Genomic DNA, 22,055 nt, shown 5'->3' with positions numbered 1-22,055 from the left:
CCTACACTTCCAGAAATAATGAATGCTGAACACACTGACAAACCTTGCAGCGCTGGAATGTGGAAGTCACACGCTGGCATATTGTGGTATCCCCTGCACAGAGCTCAGAGATTGATATTTCTAGAGCACTGACAGGGTTTCTGTACAGATCAATGATGTTCTCACATCGGTTATGTAGAATTTATCACAAGTTCCACAGAACAGATGGATGCCGTATACTTTACCCCCATCACAGAGTATTGTTATTGTGTGTCCTGTGATAGGTGTCAGGGCTATGATGGGGGATTGGGCATTGACAGTACAGTTGGATGATGGGAATTTTCTTCTGCAGATTTTGGACCGAAAGAATAACGAGATGGAAGAACTGAAAACTCTTTACAAAAACCAGCAGAATGAAAGTGAAGAGACAATCCGGAAGCTGGAGAAGAAAGGTACTATCTGTTATTGCTGTTTTCTATGTCAGAGGTATATCTCCCCTGTCCAGGTCTGTCAGTACAGTCATCTAGAATGGATGTGGGACAGGTGTGTATATAAGTGCATGATATGTCATTGTAAAACAGCCTATAGAAGGAAGCATTCACACATCAATACACAATATTTCCTGGAATCTACTAATTACCCAATGGGGGCAGCATGCTGATAAGGCCATGGATAGAAGTTGTTCTCTGTGGGGTAATAATATGGGGGAAGATATAATGTGACATTGTGTGGCCCCAGAGATCATTCTATCCTTTATCTGATTTACAAATAACAGGATTGAGCAGGGAATTTATACATGACAAAGGTTACAGATGAAACGGATGTAGGGACCCCTACATTCTATCTCTAGATCTCTGTGTTTTACTAACCAGACATTACTAAGGTCCCCTTTTTTTCTCTCTGTATAACAGTGCAGACTCTTCTTCGGGAATCCCAGATCATCCGAGAGACAAAAGAAGCCCAGATCCTGGAGCTGAAGAAGATGTGTGAGCAAAGTGCTGAAAGTCTAAAGAACGAATGGGAGAAGAAGGTGATTCCTTCCTGCATGTCCTGTTATCTGGCTTCTAGTTTTGGAGAACCAGACACTGTTGGGCTATTGCATTTTATATTGTATTGTTGTTTTGCAGGCTGACTTATGAAATTTTACATTTATTCCTTTATTTAGATTTCCATACTTTGCCTGAACCTAACACTGCAGCTTCACTGCCTGGGGTCACTATGTACCCCTTGTAAATGAGTCTATACAGTTCTGATAATTCACTCCTATCCACCCTGTAGTATGCAATCCTTGCAGGTCTTCTGTGCCCCTCTCAGATTTAGGTGGCTGGGGCCTGGTTTCCCTGACTACATGTCTGAACCCCGCCAACTGCCATCCTCTGTCCAGTGACAGTGCTCTACCAGCTAATGAAACCTTGTCTTTGGCTGGTAGGAAAGCCGCTGACAGGGTTTAGCCATGGAGCATAGAAAGGTTCATCAAAGAGCGGCTCAAAAGAGGATTTTATGGATGAAAAAGGTAATAGCATTCAATGAGATATTATGGAGGAAGATTTCCTTTTGTGCCTTGGTGATTTCCCGTCCAGCGGTCACACAAGTCAGCACAGTAAGGGCCTTGTCACACCAGCTGCCTTGTAGCAGTGACAAATCTTTCTGCTTCTCTGCTGATCTGTAGCTGATGCAGAATTACTTCTGTATCTGATTACAGTGCTTCACAGATAAGAAAAACATTTACTACTATTTGATATATCCAATCCCAGTTTTATCTTGATAACTATCAGTGCAGAACCTTGGCCCACTTTGTATTGTGGACTGCAGCCCATAGAATAAAATCCCTGCTATAAAGGCCATTCCCCATGTCATTCCCCCCAGGCTGGTCATCCACATCTGTGTGAGATCCCAAAGCTTGTGATCCTGTAGCCTTCTGCACAAAATGTTTCTATGACTGACTTATAAATCTCTGGCATTTCGGTGACACTGATCTTTCATTGGTTGTAATTAATATTATTATTACACAGTATTTATTTAGCGCCAACATATTACGCATTGCTTTACAAAGTCCATAGTCATGTCACTAGCTGTCCCTCAGGAGCTCACAATCTGCCATAGCCATATGTCATTATCACAGTCTAAGGTCAATATTGAGGAAGCCAATTAACCTAACTGCATGTTTTCGGAATGCGGGAGGAAACCGGAGTACCTGAAGGAAACCCACACGAGGAGAATGTGCAAACTCCATGCAGATAGAGTCCTGGCCGAGATTCGAACCTGGGACCCAGCACTGCAAAGGCCGGAGTGCTAACCCCTGAGTCTCTATTCATTTATAGCAAAGATGCTAGGGAGATTTTTCGATAACTGATACAAAAAGAAATACGGGTATGTGTCCCCTTAAAAGTGATTGTAAAATATCAGGAAAGCCATATCATTATTCCTGAGAAAAGACAACAAAACAATACCTTCTTACTAATGTGAGTATTGAAAGAAAACATAGGGAATTCCTGGCATAGGCACCTAATTAAGAGGTTTTCAAATTTTATTTAAAACAGTTTCTATAAAACACAACAGAAAATAAAATGATGACGATGAGCGATCCTAATGCAAGGGAAGGGGGAAAGCGCGCAACAGGGTGCCGCTCCGTCGCTCTCCCCCTCCCCTCTCCATAGAGCAGAACAGTGCTGTATGTACAGCACCGTTCATGCATCGTGCAGTCCTTTGTCGTTGGAAAGGATCGTGAAAGATCCTTTCCAGCGACAAAAATTGCACGTGTGTACGCAGCTTTAGGTAGCCAAGAGAAAGCTATAAAACACTCGGCAGCCCAGATAATGTGCAGCATTTGAGCCCTACAGCTCTGGATGGACATGTGTGATATGTCAAGGTGATCTGCCGCACATGTGGTGCCGTTATTGTCTCCTATACCTGATACAGAATGGCTGCTAAGATATGTTGTCTTCGTATACTTACATTGTTTCTGGTAATGTGATGTAACAGTAAGTGAGTGTGTGTGTATTGCACTTCCAGATTGGTGTCATATTTGAGCTAGGGTCTGATGTGTGGTCTCTGACTTGTTATATCATCTACATAGCTATGAATGTATTACATCTTTATATGTTTTATATAGCATTTGTTAGGTATAGCAGTCCTAAATAGATGATGGTGATTGGTCCTCCTGATGTGACTCTCCTATAATTCTTTACAGCTTCATTTGGCTGTCACTGACATGGAACAAGAGAAGTTTGAGTTGCAGAAAAAACACACTGAAAACATCCAGGAGCTGCTTGATGACACCAACTCCCGACTTCTTAAGATGGAGTCTGACTACGTTGCCCAAACAAAGTCTACAGTAAGTGGCCCCTATTGTAGAAAGCTGCACATTTCCATCCAGAGAAATAGGACAGGAAGCCTAGTGCTCTGTCATTATATCACAGAAACGTTGTATATCTGTAAATATGGGCACACAGGTATGTAACGCGTCTCATTGGAGCAACCAATCAACATACCGACGATCTCTTTGATTTTCAGACCTTTGAATTGTTTTCCATCTTCAGATTATGGTATTTAATCCACCAATCCCTATCGAGCACATTGCACCCTTATATTTATATCAATTATGTGATGGTCACCATAGATGCCGGGATGAGCTGCCATGTTGTTGTGTCTAATGTTCCTCTGATAACAGGTGCAGGGTAACAGCGTGTGCGTTTTTAAGAAAGATCTGTTAAACGCAGCCCTGCCGTCGGCGGAGGAGATCATAGCCATAGAACGGTTGGCACAGCGGCCGGCGGATTGAAGTGTAAAGGCGCTGCGTGTGTTTATAAAGGGCGACTGCTCAGCAATCTGATTTTTGGCTAATGAACGCAGCATTGAGGAATTAACATTCGTGCTGTGTTGTTGGCAGGGATAAACATGAGGAAAAGCTGGACTCACACCGTCCCTGTGATTGAATTTGGGATCCGTCAGAGCGAAGGGGCTCACTGTGTGACTCCCAATTTAATAATTAAACAAGGTGGAGTTCAAGGCATGGAGGGAGATGAAAGCACAAACTGTCACTGCAAATTACTTTCTGTCTTTGTGTTGTTATTTCAGACAACTCTCTTCCCTCCCCTTTCTTCTCCCCTAACCGCTGCTGTGCTCTTTATTGCCAGCCATGCCGACAGCCATTTGTCTTTCTGATTTAGCTATTGACAATAATGTTATTTTTCATTCTCTGCGCGGGACGTTATCTCTTGTGCGCCTCCAGATAGCAGCGATAATTCCTACGCTTCCATTCGTCGCCATGCAGCGCAGGGACTGCCATGAAACTCTTTGAAGAACAATGCTAAACAACAATTACATATCAAGTCCCTGAAATGTGTGACTTCAAAGTACGGAATATATAAGTTCTAATTCTTCCATCTGCTTTGTGGTTTATCAGTGCAGACTTTGGTAGCCAGTTTGTACAGTGTATGGGCTGCAGCAGCCAAGCTTCCACGTATATTAATGATCCAGAGACTTGTCCTATTATGATTATAGTCGATCTGCAAAGCACAATCACAGTGCAGCAATTCTAGGTAGGAAGCAAGTAAATATATCTGCCTTCAGTTAGCTAATTGTCAAAATGGAGTTTATAAAAATACAATACAAACCCAATAAATTAAATATAGTATAATATTTTACACAAATGTTATTTGCACATTTGTAGATTGTATTAACATAATCCCTGATGATGCTGCCATGAAGTTTAGGCTGATAAAGCTCTGACCCCACTATGGTTTCCAGTTGGGACTATTCTAGCACATATTACATCCACCATCCACTGTTGACATCATTAGACCTGACCTAAAACTGCCATACAACCATTGCCGGAGTGTATGTAGGCATGAAATGTCTTATCATAGGAAACAATGTGCCTAATGCAAATTTACTTATTGCCCATGGTCACAGCATGTCTCATGTTAGGTACTCCAGCCCATGATTCCTGGACTGCATGCAGTTTGCCACCCTGTATTTTCACTCCTTCCCCTTCATTTTCTCTATTAGATTTACCCCTGGAACAAGCATGTTCTTGGTTACTGGGGGTGGAGATTCTTTCTGACTTGGAGGCTTTCCAGTCATGATCTGACAACTTTATGATTGTGGAGATGCAGTGAGCACCACTTTGCCTTTTCCATTAGAACGCCGAAAACTGCAAAGACCTTGCATGCTTTGTTCCGAGACTTTCTTTGCAGAGATTGGAAACACCCTGAGGACCTAGTAACATTGTACCCGGTAAAGAAGGACTTTTTATAGAAATGGCCCACCCCCAGCTGTCCTACCGTAATAGTGCAGACCATACCATTAGAGGGTGTTCCTTTATTTAGGGACCCAACCTAAAAGTTGTTGAAATCCATTTCTAGGATTTTATTCTCATTGAGGGTTCCTACTGCGCTCTCTGTTTTGGCTACCTTGTCAATTCTTAGCTGGACTGTACTACTCAGATTAGCAGATTCTCCTGAGCTCTCTGGGGTCTTTTGGATCATGGCATCATTGCTTCAGTTTCTTTGGTAGAAAGCTTTAAAGGATTTTATTTGCACCATTTTATTGTCTCCCATCCAAAAAGGGCCATTCACCCTATCTTGGATCTTGAGGTCTTTGTTTGCTTATTAATTATTATTATTAATATTAATAAACAGGATTTATATAGCACCAACATAATACCCAGCGCTGTACATTAAATAGGGGACAATTGACTCCAGAAATGGCACAGGTGGGAAATGTTTGGGGGTGCCATTTAGGTTCTACAATAAACTGTTTCAGGTGCAGGAATCCTCTTGCAGAAGCAGTAGATTCTCCAGGTGTTATGTGCGATCAATACAACCAATCCAACCCTGTCCAATTTTTCATCCTGCTTAGCCATGCTTTAACATCATAACTGTTGACAGTCGGGTTTAGGAGAGGAAATTATTGGTAACTAAGTATTTTTTTCAATGCTCAAGACTGGGAAGACTACTTCTCACTTGGTCTGTTACCAAACATGTAAGGCATAATTCATATATCCTGATTCTAGGGGCTTCCACACCAAGATTTTCTCAGCCACGGTTTGCATCAGTATCATTATTTCTCTGAAATCGCAGATGGCCCCTGTAAGAGTGCACTGGATTCTCATTCCACCATTTGTAGGTGGCCATTTTCCCATCTTTTGATCCTCAAGCACGTCAATGCATAAAATTAGTATTGCCATATTTGTCTCCTAGATTTCCAAGATAATGTGTTCACAGCTTGTTTTCTATGTACGCACGTCAGAGGATTCTCACCCAATATGAATGGTCGTGCTCATCTTGGAGGAGAATATACCGTCGGTCGCCCAACCTCGTTCGTTGATTCATCAGGACAGATCCATGATCAATCAATGGGGAATGACCGCAATACAAGTCAATGGAGGAGAGCACAGCGAGGTGCCGCTTGCTCATTCTGTCCTCTCTTTAGAACAGAATAGTTGCTGTATGTACATTTATCTGTTCCTTTTATAGATCACAAAAAGATTGTTTCCAATGATGAAAATAGCAGGTGTGTGCACAGCCATGAACCTGGTAGATAATGTGGCTGATTCCAGCTACAGACAATCTCCAGATTTTGGTTATTCATGTTGGACCTGTTAGCAGTTGTTCGTGTTGTCCACCCCTTATTTGGACTATTTACCTGAAATAGTTGAACAGTTGGATACCTGAAGGGTGAAAGACTTCCCGTGTCCCTTAATGGACAATTTTTGTGCATACCCTAAAATTATTTTCTTGGACTCCATTGTGGGACTCAGGTCCAACCCCATTGAATATGAATATGCAGTTGTGCTTTGCTGTTAGTAGGAAATATTATCCCGGGCAGGCCAGCCGTTTCTTTGTTTTCCAGCGCCCAATCCTCCTGTAGATGGCAGTACAACCTGAGGGTGGGAGACTTTGTGTCACTTAATAGTCTCTAAATAAAGGTTTTATGGTGCGTATACCTATCCAATTGTTTATTGAAGGTTAGTGCAGTGTAATAAAATATCTGCGTGTGCTGTCAGCTATTAGACAAAAAAGAATATTTAGTGTAGATTTCCAGAGAGCAACATGGGATTCCAAGAAGAACAAGAAGCTAATCTTCTTGGCTGTTATAGTAGATATCATTAGGTGGTCTAGGTCCCTGTAGTATGTCACAGGCCTAACAGAGCAGTGGTATTTGCACCATGGTGTATTATCTATCCATGGTTAACATTACACATCTGGGTGAACAAGGTAAAAAAAGATGAAGCCTGTGGATAAATGATATATGATGTCCACCTTTCTCTCAGGCACAAACAGTGAAGGAACTGGAGGTTCGTGTTCAGCAGCTGACAGTGGAAGCTGAAAATAGCGCTATACAGCGACAGAGGCTTTCCCAGGAAAAGGCCGAGCTGGAGGCTTCATACCAGACGCTAAATGGAGAGCTACAGCAGCTACAGTCCAGGTGAGTGAGGGGAGAACCTGTCTACTCACATAAACTTGCATAATATTTACATTACAAGATTTAGAGAGGCAAAACTTGTCCCCAATATAATACATTAGCGTGGCATGTTTGGTGTATATTGGTTTGGCATTTTGAACTTTGGGATGTGGTGCTCCTACATGTTGTGCCTTGAGACCTTCACATAAAATTATTTCATGATTTTTTTACTAATTGTACAACCAAAAGGACAATGTATTCACTATGACACACTGCACCCAGTCAGCTAAACCATTACAGGGCCTGTACATTATAAATGTGTTAATATACTGTATGTAAAGATTGATCAAACTCCTCTTCCAGGTTCTCTGCATTACAGAAGGATAAGGATCATCTCATCAAGGACCATGAAAAGCGTGTACAGCAACTTCAGGACAAATATGACTCTGATATAAACTACATCACCCAGCAGAATGCCCTTTCTGCGACCAAGGTGTGTGCTAGACTGTGTCCTGACTACTCCACATATTTTATGTACATGTTACGGACTCTTCTCATTTCTATATGTCTTGCTGACTCTACTCTTTATTAACAAACGTCTTGCTGTCTCCCCTTATTTTTGGGATGCAGTGATGATTAAAGTGGGGGTCTTTGGGGAAAAAGGACGGGGGTCACATCCCCTAAACTTTTCATCTAATGTTTTTCCTTAGGCCTCAGCTCTCATAGAGGAACTGGAGCAGAATCTCTCCAGAACTAAACAACAAGCACAAGAAAAGGAGCATCAAATTCAGAAGGAAATGAGGGTGAGGCCCCTTTCCTGGGGATGTACCTTGTAAATCCACTGAAATATGGATTTGTGAATTTTCCCTGGGATAATTGTTCTTCTAAACTTCAGCAGGGAATTAAAGTCCCCACCATATACTGAATGAGACAGTAGTTGTCCTACACTGTATCATATATAGTAGCCGTATGTACATCCCTCCTAGCCATGTCTACTCCTCACTCAGCTGTATAATAAAAATAAAGCCAGCAATGACTTTAGAAATAGATCTCTGAACTTTGGGATCAGCCACACAGCTGTTGGTACCTGTGTACTAAAGGTGAGGAGACATGAAGAACATGACCGGTCCGTGTGCACTATTGGCTGATTAAGACCCATTTCTACAGCAGTTACTTTATTTTGGTAATATTCAGTATGGCTTTGTGTTTTTGCTTTCATTAGATCAGTGTTTTCCAACCAGGGTTCCTCCACAGGCTGCTGGGGGTTCTTTGAGCAGTCTGTGCATCTCAGGTCAGTTTAAGTGAAACCAATTTTGGCTATCTGTAAAGGTCAGACAATTTTCCTACTGACCACCGCAGTATTGTACTAATGTAAGTTATGGACATAGTAATTATAGAAGGGGTTCCCTGCAGACCTAACAGTTGTTTTAAGGGTTTCCGCATGTTAAAAAGGTTGACAAAGACTGTGCTAAATAATCTTCCACAAAGATACAGGCCAAGCCCTTTTGTACAATGATTCCTGGATCTGTGTCATCTCATCCACTGTCTGTTTCAGGAACAGGAAAGCAGATTCCAGAAAGAGAAGATGCAACTAGAACATCAGTGGGAGAAAAAGGTACATTGTATTATTTAGATGTGTGTATTGTATGAGAACTGTGCTGGTAGGCACTGACCTTCACCCGTGCTGCCCCCTTCGGTGCCATGATCCAAAGTTGTGTAAAACCGTCAATTTTGGATTTTAATTTGTAAATGCTGTTTACAGCTACTTAGTACCCAGACAAGTAATTTTTCTTTGTACAGTACAGAAATGAGTATTTCTGCCCAGATTCTGGTACCTCTTATGTAGAGGGCAGGAGTCAGGAGGGGCAAGCATCAGGAGGAGTTGTAGCATCCTTGTACTCAGCAATTCTTAATACAAAGACCTGCTTGGGTCAAGTGACTGGAAGAACAAGGTCTGGAGCATCTTCTGAGTACTGGTACACACTTGAGAAGGCTCCAGCATCTTTAAGTACAAGGACCCACTTATGGTAGGTGCGAGTTATTATGAAGGCTGCAGCATCTCCGGAATACAAGGGGTGAGTATGAGGACCAAGACCTGGTTAGGGGAATGCCAGGAAGGACAAGGGCTGCTGTGCTTGCTGAATATAAGAGTTTGTTATGGGTGGGTATCAGGAAGAATAAGGGCTGCAGCTTCTCAGTATCATCTTCCTGGTACAAGAACTTGCATGGGGCACATCTCAAGATATATAAGCATCAAGAATTGAAAAAGAAACCACATTCTGTCTATCTAGGGTTTAAACCTTTTAAATCCATTTTATTAAGTTGATATACTTAGGCATTTAGAATGGTCTGGCCCTTTTCCTTTTGCCTTCCTCCTGATCAAAAAAATTTGATGGGGTCTAACTCTAACTCACTCATCCAAAACTATCTAGGTGTAGCGTTTGTAAATGGAATTTAAATATAAGGTTGCTGGACAGCGTGAGTAAGTGGACTGGACAACAAAATATCAAAGTTTATCCAGAAGAAGGCAATAATTATTATCAAGCATGTCATGATTTGCTTTAATGGGGAAATGTCCTTTCTGATTCCAAGTTACATCTGGCAGTAGAAGGGTTAACATGCCATGGAAATGTTTGATAAAACAGTCTGTGTGCCTTCTGTGCAGCATTATTAACAGCCGTGATGGGAGGGGGTCACTTGTTATAAACAACTTGTATAGTTGGCCTGCCTAGCCCTTGTCCTGCCAGAAATCTATACATCTTGGAAGGCAGCAAGGAACTTGAAAAGCACATCAAAGTCAAGCCGAGCCAAGATCTGTCTGAACGCATTGTTGTCATAAAACATATCACAAACGTTTACCCGTAACGCCCGTTGCAGTTTACAGTATTGGGGCTGTGAATTTCCAACACCGTGCCAGACTAATATATTCGTAGCAGGCCTGGGCGCAAGAGAAGTTTTGTGTCTGTCAGCTCAACTCTCTCTCAACTTTGTCACTTCATAGAGACAGAGCTGTTCCAGCAGGACCATTGCTCAGGCGCTGAGCCTTATCTGTCCTGTTTAGGATGTCTACAAGGCCTGTTTATAAAAGGTCAGGACTGAATGCTCAGAGCTTCCATCAGTGTGTAGATTTCAGCAGTCTCCACTATTTGTAAAGCTACTCAGGGCAATGTTTGTTGGTTCACCAATATGGAATGCAGCAATTCTGCTGCAAAGATTTTTACTACCACCAACATTTTAAATAGGTTGCTATAACACAACGCACTTTAGCATGTGAAAAAAAATGTTTCATAACAGGAAGTTACTAACATGCCTCTATAGGTCTGAAGAGAGCTAAATGGCAAGCAAACAAATACACTGATAAAATATGCCCAAAATCATAAGGAGCCTTATAAACATTTGCCCCCCAAGCAATACAACTTTGTCATCAGCTTGCCATACAACTGTCATTGGACAGTAAAGTAGCAGCAGCTGCAGCTTGGGGCATTCATCTTTCTGGTTTGTAAGCCCCTATGCACACCTGATTGTCACCCTGCCTTTGTACAGGAGATTACAAGTGGCTGATAATACACCAAATTAAATTTATCAAAGTAATAAATGTAATGATTTTAAATCAAATACATAATTGCATTGCTCACTTCATTTTAACATATACCAACCCACCAAATACTTGCATGTGACTTGTTGTTGGAGTGGCCCTTTTATTTGTACACCAGGAAGTTCTGTACGACCTGATAGCTGGAAGATCTTTCCACACTGGAAGATCTCTCATCATCATAGAACTGTGTGGTGCAGTAGGCCTATGTAGTACTATGGGCTGTGCTGTCTTTTCCGCCTGTAAGATCTTTTCCATCCTCTGAGCACTTCTTGGGGACATTGCAAGCATGAGTCAGCTTTCTGTATACTCAGATCAAAGGGCAGGCAAAATCCTTTCATTTATATCTTTATTACCTCCTCGCTTCCCATATTTGTGCACTTTCCTTCCTCTGGCCACATCAAGGAGACCCTGAGAGCACATTGTGTGTGGATTGCAATGTCTGATGTCCTACCATCTCCTGCAGGAGTTCCTTTGTATTGATTCTGTAATAGTACAGCAATAATAGATATATTACCCCCCATATATATTATAATAAATAGTACAGCATCAGGTGACATATCACTTTTATTATAGCTCACATCTAATTTGGTGTATTGAGTCTTCAGTATGGAAGTTTGTAACTTCATTACAGGGAATAGGTGGGGGAAGTTAGAGTTATAAAAATGATAACGTTTATTGTAAAGATTAGTTAGAGCATTAAGGATCAAGAGGAATGATAAGACATTTGGTTAGGAGGCATCCTTCTTGTTCTTGCTTTTACATCTGCTGCCCAGTGACCATTGATAATGGTGGTATAAATAAGATAATACATACCCAAGGCAGTAATGAGTGTCTGTTCTATTCTCTGAAATGAAGAATAATGTATTTGTTGTAATATACATACTCCCTGTCACTTGATCTGGGTGTATATTATGATGGCGCCAGGTCTGTAACTTCTCACAAGCTGTTCCAATTCCAAATTCCAAGTTCCAAATCCAATTTGGGGTGGCCTGGCCCCCATTCTATGATTTACCCCTGATTAGGGCCCTCCAGTACTAGCTGCTTGAGTTATCCCAAATTTCAGAGCAATAATTAGCAGGTGTGCGACATGTGTTTCCCAGATCCGGGGAAGTAAATTTATTGCCCATATACCACACCTGAAAGTGCCAGAGCACTTATTAACCGGCATATACCAAACTGTGTCCATACAGCTGCAGAGATCCTTCTGTCAGCTATAAATCACTTTAATCAGAACCATCCGCAGTGTAAATGGTAATGGCATTAGATATGTGCACTGGGTGAAGGGATGTCATGTGCAACACATATTTCCCATGTCTTCATCCTCCATGTTTGTTCTGCAGCTGTCACTGACTCACCTTTATGAGCCCGGATCCTTTGTGATTCAGTTCCACCATTCAGACATGTGTAGGTAGAAGCAATTACTGTCATTTTTACCCACATTGTGTCTCTTGGGTCTGGTAATATTCTCCATCTTTACACAGACAAGAGAAGAGCAAGCAAAGTCCTTGTTCAAGTCAGTATAGAGATTGAACCAAAGCCTGACATATTCCATCTGTGGCCCTTGTGATTGTAAGACAGTGCGTCACCCTGCATGAAGCATCCCAGATTCCCTTTATGTTACTGTACACAGGCCAGGAGCCCTGAGGGGTGAAGTCATTGTCCTTTGACACATGTTGGATGTTCTTCATTGTCCACTCCGGGGGGCAGACTCTATACAAAGTTCTCCTAATACCTTTTTCTGTTCCTCATGGGAACAACCAGTTCTAGATCTCTTACAAACTCTCTTCCAGTCAGTATCAAGGTAGTAAAATTAAAATGATGATTTATATTGATTAATGAGACATTGATATAAATAAAGTGGAAAGATAAAGGTCGTAAAAGTATGTTATTGGCAGTAGGGTGATATAGTGATCACCACTTTCCTAATGCAGCAGTATGGTTGCCAATTAACATCTTTGCCAGAAATCCATCTGCATGGTGTTTGCATGGCTGTCCTCCTACACATTGTTTCAGAATATTCTGTGATACTCTCGCTGTGTAATAATTTTGTTACAAACATTCACTTTAGAGGTTCCATTCTACACTGAGAAGTATGGCAGAGTCTTGAGAAGAGTCCCATGTGACTCCGACGTAGTTCACATTTAATGGTGGTGTAAGGAAATGATTTGGTGTATGTCGTCTGTACAGGATACACGTGTTTACTCCTGGATGAGTCCAGCTGCCATTGTTTGCCCAGGAAGCAACGATTAGCCAGGGTCAGGTGCAGCTCCACCATTATCTAATATCCCGACTGATTTACAGTGGCTCTTGTCTTTTATTAAGGCCTTTCGGACATCAAACAAGCTCCGGGGCCATAAATGTGACCGTTTGATGAAGTCTCCTAATCTCTTCAGTCAGGAACTGAGGTACTAAATGACTTTACAAGGCGAGGAAACACCTGCACCAGGCCTGATAACTGCCACGTAAACAAGAGGGCAGCGCCAGCCGCAGAATCTATTTCATGTACCGGGAAGGGCAGATATTACTTCCCGCTTCCTGTATATACTTCTCATATCTGGTAAAATGCACTTCCAAACAAAGTTTTTAAAGTTTCTTATTCTTTTTTGCTGCATTTAAGAACAGGAATTGGTTGCAGAATTTGTCTACCATGCTGGGAAATGTTTACATACAACCCCCAAGCCATTGTCACCATCTTGCTGGGTTCTTGCTCAGCACAGGGCCCATCCAAATGTCACTAATGAAAATCATCTCTGAAACAACCGGCGTCTGTCTGTCCTCTGTTCTCTCTAATACATATCGATTAAACCCTCTTCCTTTCCTTGCTTTGATAATAGCAGAAACACATGTGACTATGTATGGGGTTCCTCTATTCTCTGCGGAGTTCCTCCTCATACGGTGAGATATGGAGGGACCTCAGAAGCTGGCGGTGTTTGATGGCGCTTCGTTTCTTGTTGTTGATTTGGAACTGGAAGCAATCATCCCTTTTCATCCTTCTTTCTGAATATTTCATGTCTTCGCCATCACTCTGTTGTTTTCTATCTTTTTTCATTTCATGACTGGTCTCATTAGCGGAACATGGCGAAAAGCAGCACAGCTAAACTTTCCTCGCCATCCAAAGCGCCTCAGCCTTCGGGGGGTTTGTGACTTGTGAGCTCATCCAAGGAGCTGTCTCTGTGATGTGTTAATCATCCACAAAGGGACTGCAGAAATGTGTGTTATTGGTAATGGCACCAACATATACTGCATCCTTGTACAGTCTGTACGGGTGCACGTCAATAGCGGACGTAAAGTATCAGGCAGTAATACAAATGTCAGGACAGAACCAGTGGCACAGAATGTAGGCGTGAGTAAAAGGGGATGAGCGGTGCTGATGGATCCCTGAGGACTCCAGTACTCCATCCAGTACCCCATGACTGCAGGTACTTCATCGGGGGGCTCACAGAAAGAATAAGGATCCATTTACTATCTTCATGGAGTTTGCAGGTTCTCCCCGTGTCTGTGTGGTGTCTTCCCACATCCCAAAAACATGCAGTTAGGTTAGGCTTTCCCCCCAAAAATTACTTTAAAAACTTTACTAATGACATATGACTATGGGGGGACATAGATTGTAAGCCCCTTTGGGGGACAGCTAGTCACATGACTATGGACTTTGTACAGCGCTGTGTAATATGATGGCACTATATAAATACTGTGAAATAATAATAATTTATTACTTGTGTCCATGGAATAAAGTCTCTGCTAGACCGTGTATGCCTGACAGCTATAATTTGATTATAAGAACTCTTAAGACCTTTTGGTAAGTGCGCACTTTGTGCAAATCTCCAACAAAACAGCACAAAGTGTAAAATCATGAAACATGGAAATTACCGTAATAGAGGAGATAGGAACCCTAAAAAATGTCACATATGTAAGCATGTGCTTATTTGTAAATCCAGTTACTAATATCTGTTGGATGTATTGTCATTGCAAAGTTCATTTGATTAAAATAAATTAATTACATTTTTAAATTCTCATTTTTTTGTAAAATAATCCCTGCTAATCCCACCATGAAGGTCTTTGCTATGTCTTTATCTCCCCGTTATGTCCCTGCATTGGTACGCCTTCACATGAGCTCCTATTAAAGACTACAAATGGCTTTTTCACCAAACATTATACCATCGGGAAGCCCATACTGAGTGAGAAGTACCTCCCTGAAGTATAATATAGACAGAAAGTGTCTGTAGGAGATCAGCAGCATTAATATCGTTTAAAATCCAATGCCGGGAGTAGGACATAAAAATGTAGAATACATATGTGTACACTGCATGATATTATGGGGGAACTGGGAGCGGTCACAGAGGAGTCACAAGACTGATCTGACAAGTGTGAGGGTAGCATGAAACTTTAAAGGAGAACTCTACCATACAATATTGTTTTTCTGTTCTCTCTTATTCACTGACATATTTTCATTGGCAGGTGCACAAGCTTCAGAAGCAATTAGGAGAAGAGAAGGAAAGTGCAGAGAAGAAAATCTCCAAACTAAGTGACCTCCTACGGTGAGTTTTCTCTATATATGCCCCCTACTTCCTGTTGTGACATTGCCATGGGTTCTTGGTGTCCTGATCACTAGGGGGTGCTGTTCTATTGCATTCTGCCTCCTCCCACCCATGGCAAGGGGCTTGCAGACCAATGGGGGGCTGCGTGTGACCCTCCTGGGCCATTCAGAATAACAAATAAGTCAAATGAGCTTCTAATGTACATAGTTATATAAAGAAAAAAGCTTAATGACTAATAGTGCAGTTAGGAAAATATTTTCTGCTCCTTTATGCCATTTTAAGATCTAGTATTACAGTCATCTGGGACACAATATATGGTGTAACTCACAGAAGTATTTTGTGTAAAGTATTTATTACCAACTGAAAATTGATTTCTCAGTAAGGGGTAGCCATGTGAATGTACATTGTAATATTTACAATGTGTGATATTAACATTATAATGTATCCCGAGTCAGCTCACATAGATTATGGCTCCGTAAAATAAAGTCATTTTCAGGGTATTACAGAAAGTTTTATGGATGTCACCCCCAAGGAGGAGAAAGGGTTGCTGTGATAATATATTAATCTTTGCGAAGAAAAGGCTTCCAATAAATAAATAAATCTCACTTCGAAATGATATTTGTTTGTAAATTGAATATTCTTTCATGACAAATATTGGGAGATAAATCAATGAATGAGGTAAAACTACTCATCCATGGCAAATCAAACTTATTCTGTGTTAACAATAACTTTCCCCACATCTTTTCATGGCTTTTTGGGAATCAATGTTGTTATTTGTTTTTACTATAAAGTTCATCCTTCTCTTCAGCTTTGTCTTTTGGAATTGTGTTGGCCTTGTACTCCTTTTGAGGGATTGGTCTGTCTCGGGTCTGATTTGGGGTTGGGTTAGTTGATTATCTGTAAAGGGCAACTTCAGACAATTTCGGCAGCGGATTATCGGAGGTATAGGGCATTTGGAGGAAGAAATTTGCTCTGCGTACAATCGTTTCCCCCTGGAGATGTCAGCAGCCTATCCAGTCGTCACTTTCCGTTGGCTATACGTCAGCATGTTACTTGCTAAATGTCATGCTCCATCCACAGACACAATGCAGTACATTTAGCTATCATCTTGTGTCTGTGGTTGGATTTAGATTATTGATGAAAAGACGGATTGACTTTAACATCTCATAGGCGGCTTACAAGTTTTATTCATTTAGAAGGACTGCACATGTGCTGTGACATTTCCCTGGAATTCCCTTCCACATGACCTCAGACATTCCCCGTCACTATGAGCCTTTACATGAACCCTTGCCAGGGGACAGATAATTACTTCATCTATCAGCTGACCACAGTCTGACCTCCATTGTACTATACCATGACATAACTTCCACTGTGACGTGGTGTTATATAGCTTTACTGCTTCCACTATTGTATATTATTATTAATAAACAGCATTTATATAGTGCCCACATATTACTCAGCGGTGTACCATAAATAGGGGTTGCAAATGACAGACAGTGACACAGGGGAACGGAAGTGCCCTGCCCAGAAGAGCTTACAATCTATGTTTGAAAAGATGGGTTTTAATATATCAGGACTGTGCACATCTCTTATATCTGTCCCTTATGATAGCATAGTGCACAGTGGCCATTTTCCCAGTACATGTTAGAATTAGAACAGCCCTCTATAAATCCTGCTTTGTACAGGGTGATGGAATATGTTGGAGCTATAGAAACCAGGAATGAATGGTAAATGAATGTAACTGGGCTGACTGCAGTTTGGAAGGGCAGTCTTGTTGTCCTCGGGCTATCACATGACAGGCTTGATTCTAGAACTCTTTTATTAGCCTGACACGGAAGTCTTGCCAGCTCTTTGCTCCCTGCCAGTTCATCATGGCAGCCGTTTGGCGGTGACGCTCCTCCATGTTGGCCCGCTAATTGTTCCTGACACAAGCAGGCTGTGTTAATATGTGGGCTGGGGGTCCGCGAGAGGCCGCACTGGAGAACACTGCTAGAACTGCCGATGTGCTGACCTTCCCCATTTCCATTGAAAAACAGATCAGTTAACGTTCTTACTGGCACCCGGCTGAAAAGGCTCTTTTGTTGGAGGGAATTTACACTTCTCTGGTTCCATCGCCTGGCTCCCTTTCATTTTTCTTTTTAATCTTTTTTCCCCATTTCGTCTGGCTTTATCCTCAAACACATTCTGCGATAAATATTCTGGAATTGTCCGCAGTGGGACTGACGGCTTCGTCAGATGCCTTGTGTGTTTATTGTGATAGAAAGATATAGATCTAATGTCTGTGCATATATTTTGGCAGAGAGGAAAAGAGCTTCCTTCTGTGCTTTTTAGTCTTTCTGTCATCCAGCAGCAATGTTCCTTCTGTTTTCATGGGGTCTACACATGCAGCAAAGGCTCCCAGCCAGCACTAGAGGCTTCTTCTGGCCAAATCTTGGATAAGAAATCTGAGAAAATATTGGATCAGATGATTATTGGGAATAATCCTTATCAAATGAAAGCTGCTGGCCAATAGATTTTCCCTGGAAACTATGAGAAAGGTTAAAGATGTTCTTCCAAATGGAATCAGTTTTATAGCATGAGAGGGCCCCAAAGCATAATGTGTCCACCTCCATGTTTGATGGTGGGGATGGTGTTCTTGGGGTCATAGGCAGCATTCCTCCTCCTCCAAACATGACGAGTTGAGTTGATGCCAAAGAGCTGAATTTTGGTCTTATCTGACCCCAACACTTTCACCCAGTTCTCCTCTGGATCATTCAGATGTTCATTGGCAAACTGCAGACGGGCCCGTACATGTGCTGTATGAGCAGGGGGACCTTGCGGGCTCTGCAAGATTTCAGGCCGTCACGGCGCAGTGTGTTACCAATTGTTTTCTTGGTGACTATGGTCCCAGCTGCCCTGAGATCATTGACAAGTTCCCCCCGTGTAGTTCTGGCTGTTTCATCACCGTTCTCATGGTCATTGTAACTCCATGAGGGGAGATCTTACATGGGGCCCCAGACCGAGGGAGATTGACAGTTATTTTGTGTTTCTTCCATTTGTGAATTATGGCACCAACTGTTGTCACCTTCTCACCAAGCTGCTTGGCGATAGTCTTGTAGCCCGGTCCGGCCTTGTGTAGGTCCATAATTATGTCCCTGACATCCCTAGACAGCTCTTTGGTCTTGGCCATGGTGGACAGGTGTCTTATATACAGGTACTGTAACAAGCTTGGATCCCTTACAGAAGGTGCTCCTAATCTCAGCTCCTTACCTGCATACAGGGGAGACACCTGGGAGCCGGAAATCTTGCTGGATGATAGGGAATCAAATATTATTCACTCATTACAATGCACAGCAAGCTCTGATATTTCAGCACGGGGTGTTTGAGGGATCTTTTGTTGTTATTCCGTCTCTCACAGCTACAATAAACCTTCCATTACAATTATAGACCGGTCATTTCTTTGTCAGAGGGCAAACATACAAAATCAGCAGGGGACCAAATACTTCTTTCTCTCACTGTACCTCTCTTCTCGGCTACCAGAAGCTAGAGGAACCCAGGAACCTCCCAGGAGGAACTCCACATCAATAAAGCAGGGCTACAAACCCCTGCTGTGACCGTGCCAGTGCTTAGTAATTGGCCTCAGAATGCCACAAGTCACATGCTCCTCCCATTCCCTGAAATATTTTTGGTATTTTATTTTTACAAATATTTTTTCCATCTCTGGACTGATGGATTGATGGGGGGGGGGGGGGGTTCTTTGTCAAATTTGTATTCAGGTCCTCAGTTAAAACATATGTATATGTGGCCCCTGATACTTCCTGACTAAGTGTGACTGCATCAATCTCAAATGCACATCCCCTCAACATTCTTTAAGGGGACATACAACACAAGCTCATCCTCTGCCAAGATCCTGAAACACCCCCCTCCATAACACCTTCCACAGGTGAGATTGTCTGGGGATCCCAGCTTTTCACGTGACTGATTCCTCAGTGTTGTATGTTGTAGAATTTAAGTCTTATCTCCCCCCCCCCCCGCTCAGGTGACCTCATCTCCTTACCTCTCGGGTTGGCCCTCACATAGTTTATAGATGGCGGTTTATAAAATGTCACTCTACTTGTAGTACAGGGAAGTCACCATCACATCCACCTGTATCAGCAGCCTTGAATCTTGCAGCCGAGCCCTAACAAAAGAAAAGCAGCATCTCTGCTCTAACATAAAGCAGCCCTCCTATCCCCACATTTACATATGCAGCATTTTTAGCACATGCTAACAAATACAGATTTTGGATACAATTTATACACATTGTAAAGAATTCAATTCCACTGATTCAAATGAGAAAGAAGGACAATGTATTAAAATACTGCATTTGGATGACCCATCTCAAGCTCGGATTGGTGCAAGAAAAAAGTGAGAGTTCTGATTTTAGAGAAACTTCACCCTGCAAAATGTGAGTTTTATGTGAGAATAAATGTTACTTCATCCAATCAGGGGAGCCATGGCAGGATGTTTCTAATCCATTCCTATCTGAACTTAGTCTATGGAAACTACAGAAATAAGTCATTTCCAGGGAAAGACATTCATCCAAAAGCTTTAAATTTATAATTTAGTGGATATTTCTGCCTTTGGATCATGAAGTTTATGATGCATTTTTATGTAGAAGATGTTTTACTGTTGGCTTCTGTTAGCCAACAAACTTCATTTATAATTACTTCTGCAGTCAGTATACATTATTCTTCTAGATAGTGAGGCCAGCAGTGCAAATGACGCCTTGACTTTCAATATTTTGCACTCTTTTATATATACAGTTATGTATTATATATACAATATAATGCACTTCTATGCACCTTCCCAGAAATGTACTTGTCTTATGTAATCTAGATTTGCAGAAATATTGCACTGAAGTCAGCTCCATGGCTCAGGATAATGGTGGAGCAGGCTCCGTCTCCAGCTCATAGCACATAGCTTGGTCCCCCAGGGGTTGGACAATAGATGCGTGTGTTACTGGAAGGGCAGGTGGGCAGATAGTTCATGCATGACTGATAGAGAACAAATGTCAGCTTGTGGCTTGCACATCAAAGATACAATCACCACAACACATACACGTTCCCCAGAAGACATAGATGATCCAATCTCTGAATGTCTGTGCTGGGACATCCTCAGACTGCCGGACAGATCCGTATGCAGTGACCAGTAACAAGCAATGTCATGCAGCAAGGAAAAGCAATCAGCTATTAATGCTATCCATAGCGTGCCCTGGGTAACACAGACAGTGCAATACTCCATGATTATTATTGTCATATACAATACATTCGGCCAAACATTAAATACAATTAAGCCAAACAACAGACAAACAGACACAGGTGACATGCACACACGGAAGCTGGGATAACTGCAAATATTTTACATTCTCTAGCTTTGCAGTGCAGGAACCATTACTAGATAGCACATTCCAGTCAGTGACTTTCTCTGCATGTGACACCAGGGTTCTAAGTATGATACCTTTCAATGAGAGAGAATGCATGTCCTTTGAATCTTTTATAGGCTCACCCTATTTAATGTACGGCACTGTATAATATGTTTGTTGTATATAAATCCTGTTTATTATTAATATAATAATGACACACATCTTATCCTGTTCCTGGCCACAACTCGCACAGAGCTCTGACCTCAACCCTAGAAACACATTTCAGATGAATTGGATCGTTGATAGGAAGCCAGGACCCATTATCTGACCTCACAAATTGTCCCAAATGCCATTTTCATGGCCATAGTATGGATAGGAATGTCCATTAGGCTCATTTAGGTGTGATGGTCAGGGGTCCACAGACATTTATTGTCTGGTAGACAGTTTGTGCTGCCAAATAAATAAATCTGAAGAATGTGAAATGATATTTGGAAATGAGACTTTTCACTCAATATGTCCATAGAATTATTACATTGGTTTGCTTTGAATGTCATTCCAGTGAATGTGATTCTTTTATCAGCAAAGCATTTGCCTTTATTTTGTCATCATCATTATCCATAGGGTTCTAGTAATTCTCCCTCCTTGTGTGTGAGAAGGATCTGGGTAAATAATTGATATTAGGAACAGATGGGTAAGTTGTTCATTTTATGAGATTTCCGCTGAGACGGTTTATTGTAAAGAAAATACCATTCTGCAGAGTTATCATGTCGTGTTTATGGTGGCGCGACTTGGATTCATCCATGTGAAATAGTTTCGGCCTTCTTCCTTACTTTAATGGTGGAGTACGTGTCCCTTTTCTCCACTAATGAGTCGGAATCCCTTTCCCAGCCTCTTGTGCCCCGTCATTCTTCCTGTTACCTCCATACAACACCATACTATGTCACTTATATATATATATTTATGTTATATAAACGTAATAGGATAGAAAAGTGATAACATGAAGAGAGCAGCAGATACAATGCAGAATCAGTAACAGGCTCCCTGACATTACAGTCATTACTAACGTTCTAATACAGGCATTTATATTGATATGTGAGGTGTGCTGAGACTTGTAGTTCATGAATTTACCGATTTTTCCTTATCTTTTACTGCATAG

General features: G+C 41.7%; 1 protein-coding gene across 1 annotated transcript in view; it reads left to right on the top strand.

The window, feature by feature from the left end:
• The window catches only part of CEP112 (centrosomal protein 112), a 97,315-nt gene that overhangs the window by 23,202 nt on the left and 52,058 nt on the right, over positions 1 to 22,055 (top strand). The window contains exons 8-15 of the mRNA XM_072414077.1: positions 332 to 431; positions 891 to 1,009; positions 3,170 to 3,313; positions 7,256 to 7,410; positions 7,750 to 7,879; positions 8,097 to 8,189; positions 8,942 to 9,001; positions 15,437 to 15,516. Coding sequence (XP_072270178.1) covers positions 332 to 431; positions 891 to 1,009; positions 3,170 to 3,313; positions 7,256 to 7,410; positions 7,750 to 7,879; positions 8,097 to 8,189; positions 8,942 to 9,001; positions 15,437 to 15,516 — 881 coding nt within the window. The remainder of the gene's footprint in view (positions 1 to 331; positions 432 to 890; positions 1,010 to 3,169; positions 3,314 to 7,255; positions 7,411 to 7,749; positions 7,880 to 8,096; positions 8,190 to 8,941; positions 9,002 to 15,436; positions 15,517 to 22,055) is intronic.

This window comes from Pyxicephalus adspersus, chromosome 6 (genome assembly GCF_032062135.1).
Source record: "Pyxicephalus adspersus chromosome 6, UCB_Pads_2.0, whole genome shotgun sequence".
NCBI lineage: Eukaryota > Metazoa > Chordata > Amphibia > Anura > Pyxicephalidae > Pyxicephalus > Pyxicephalus adspersus.
This window is presented reverse-complemented; position numbering and strand designations above follow the sequence as displayed.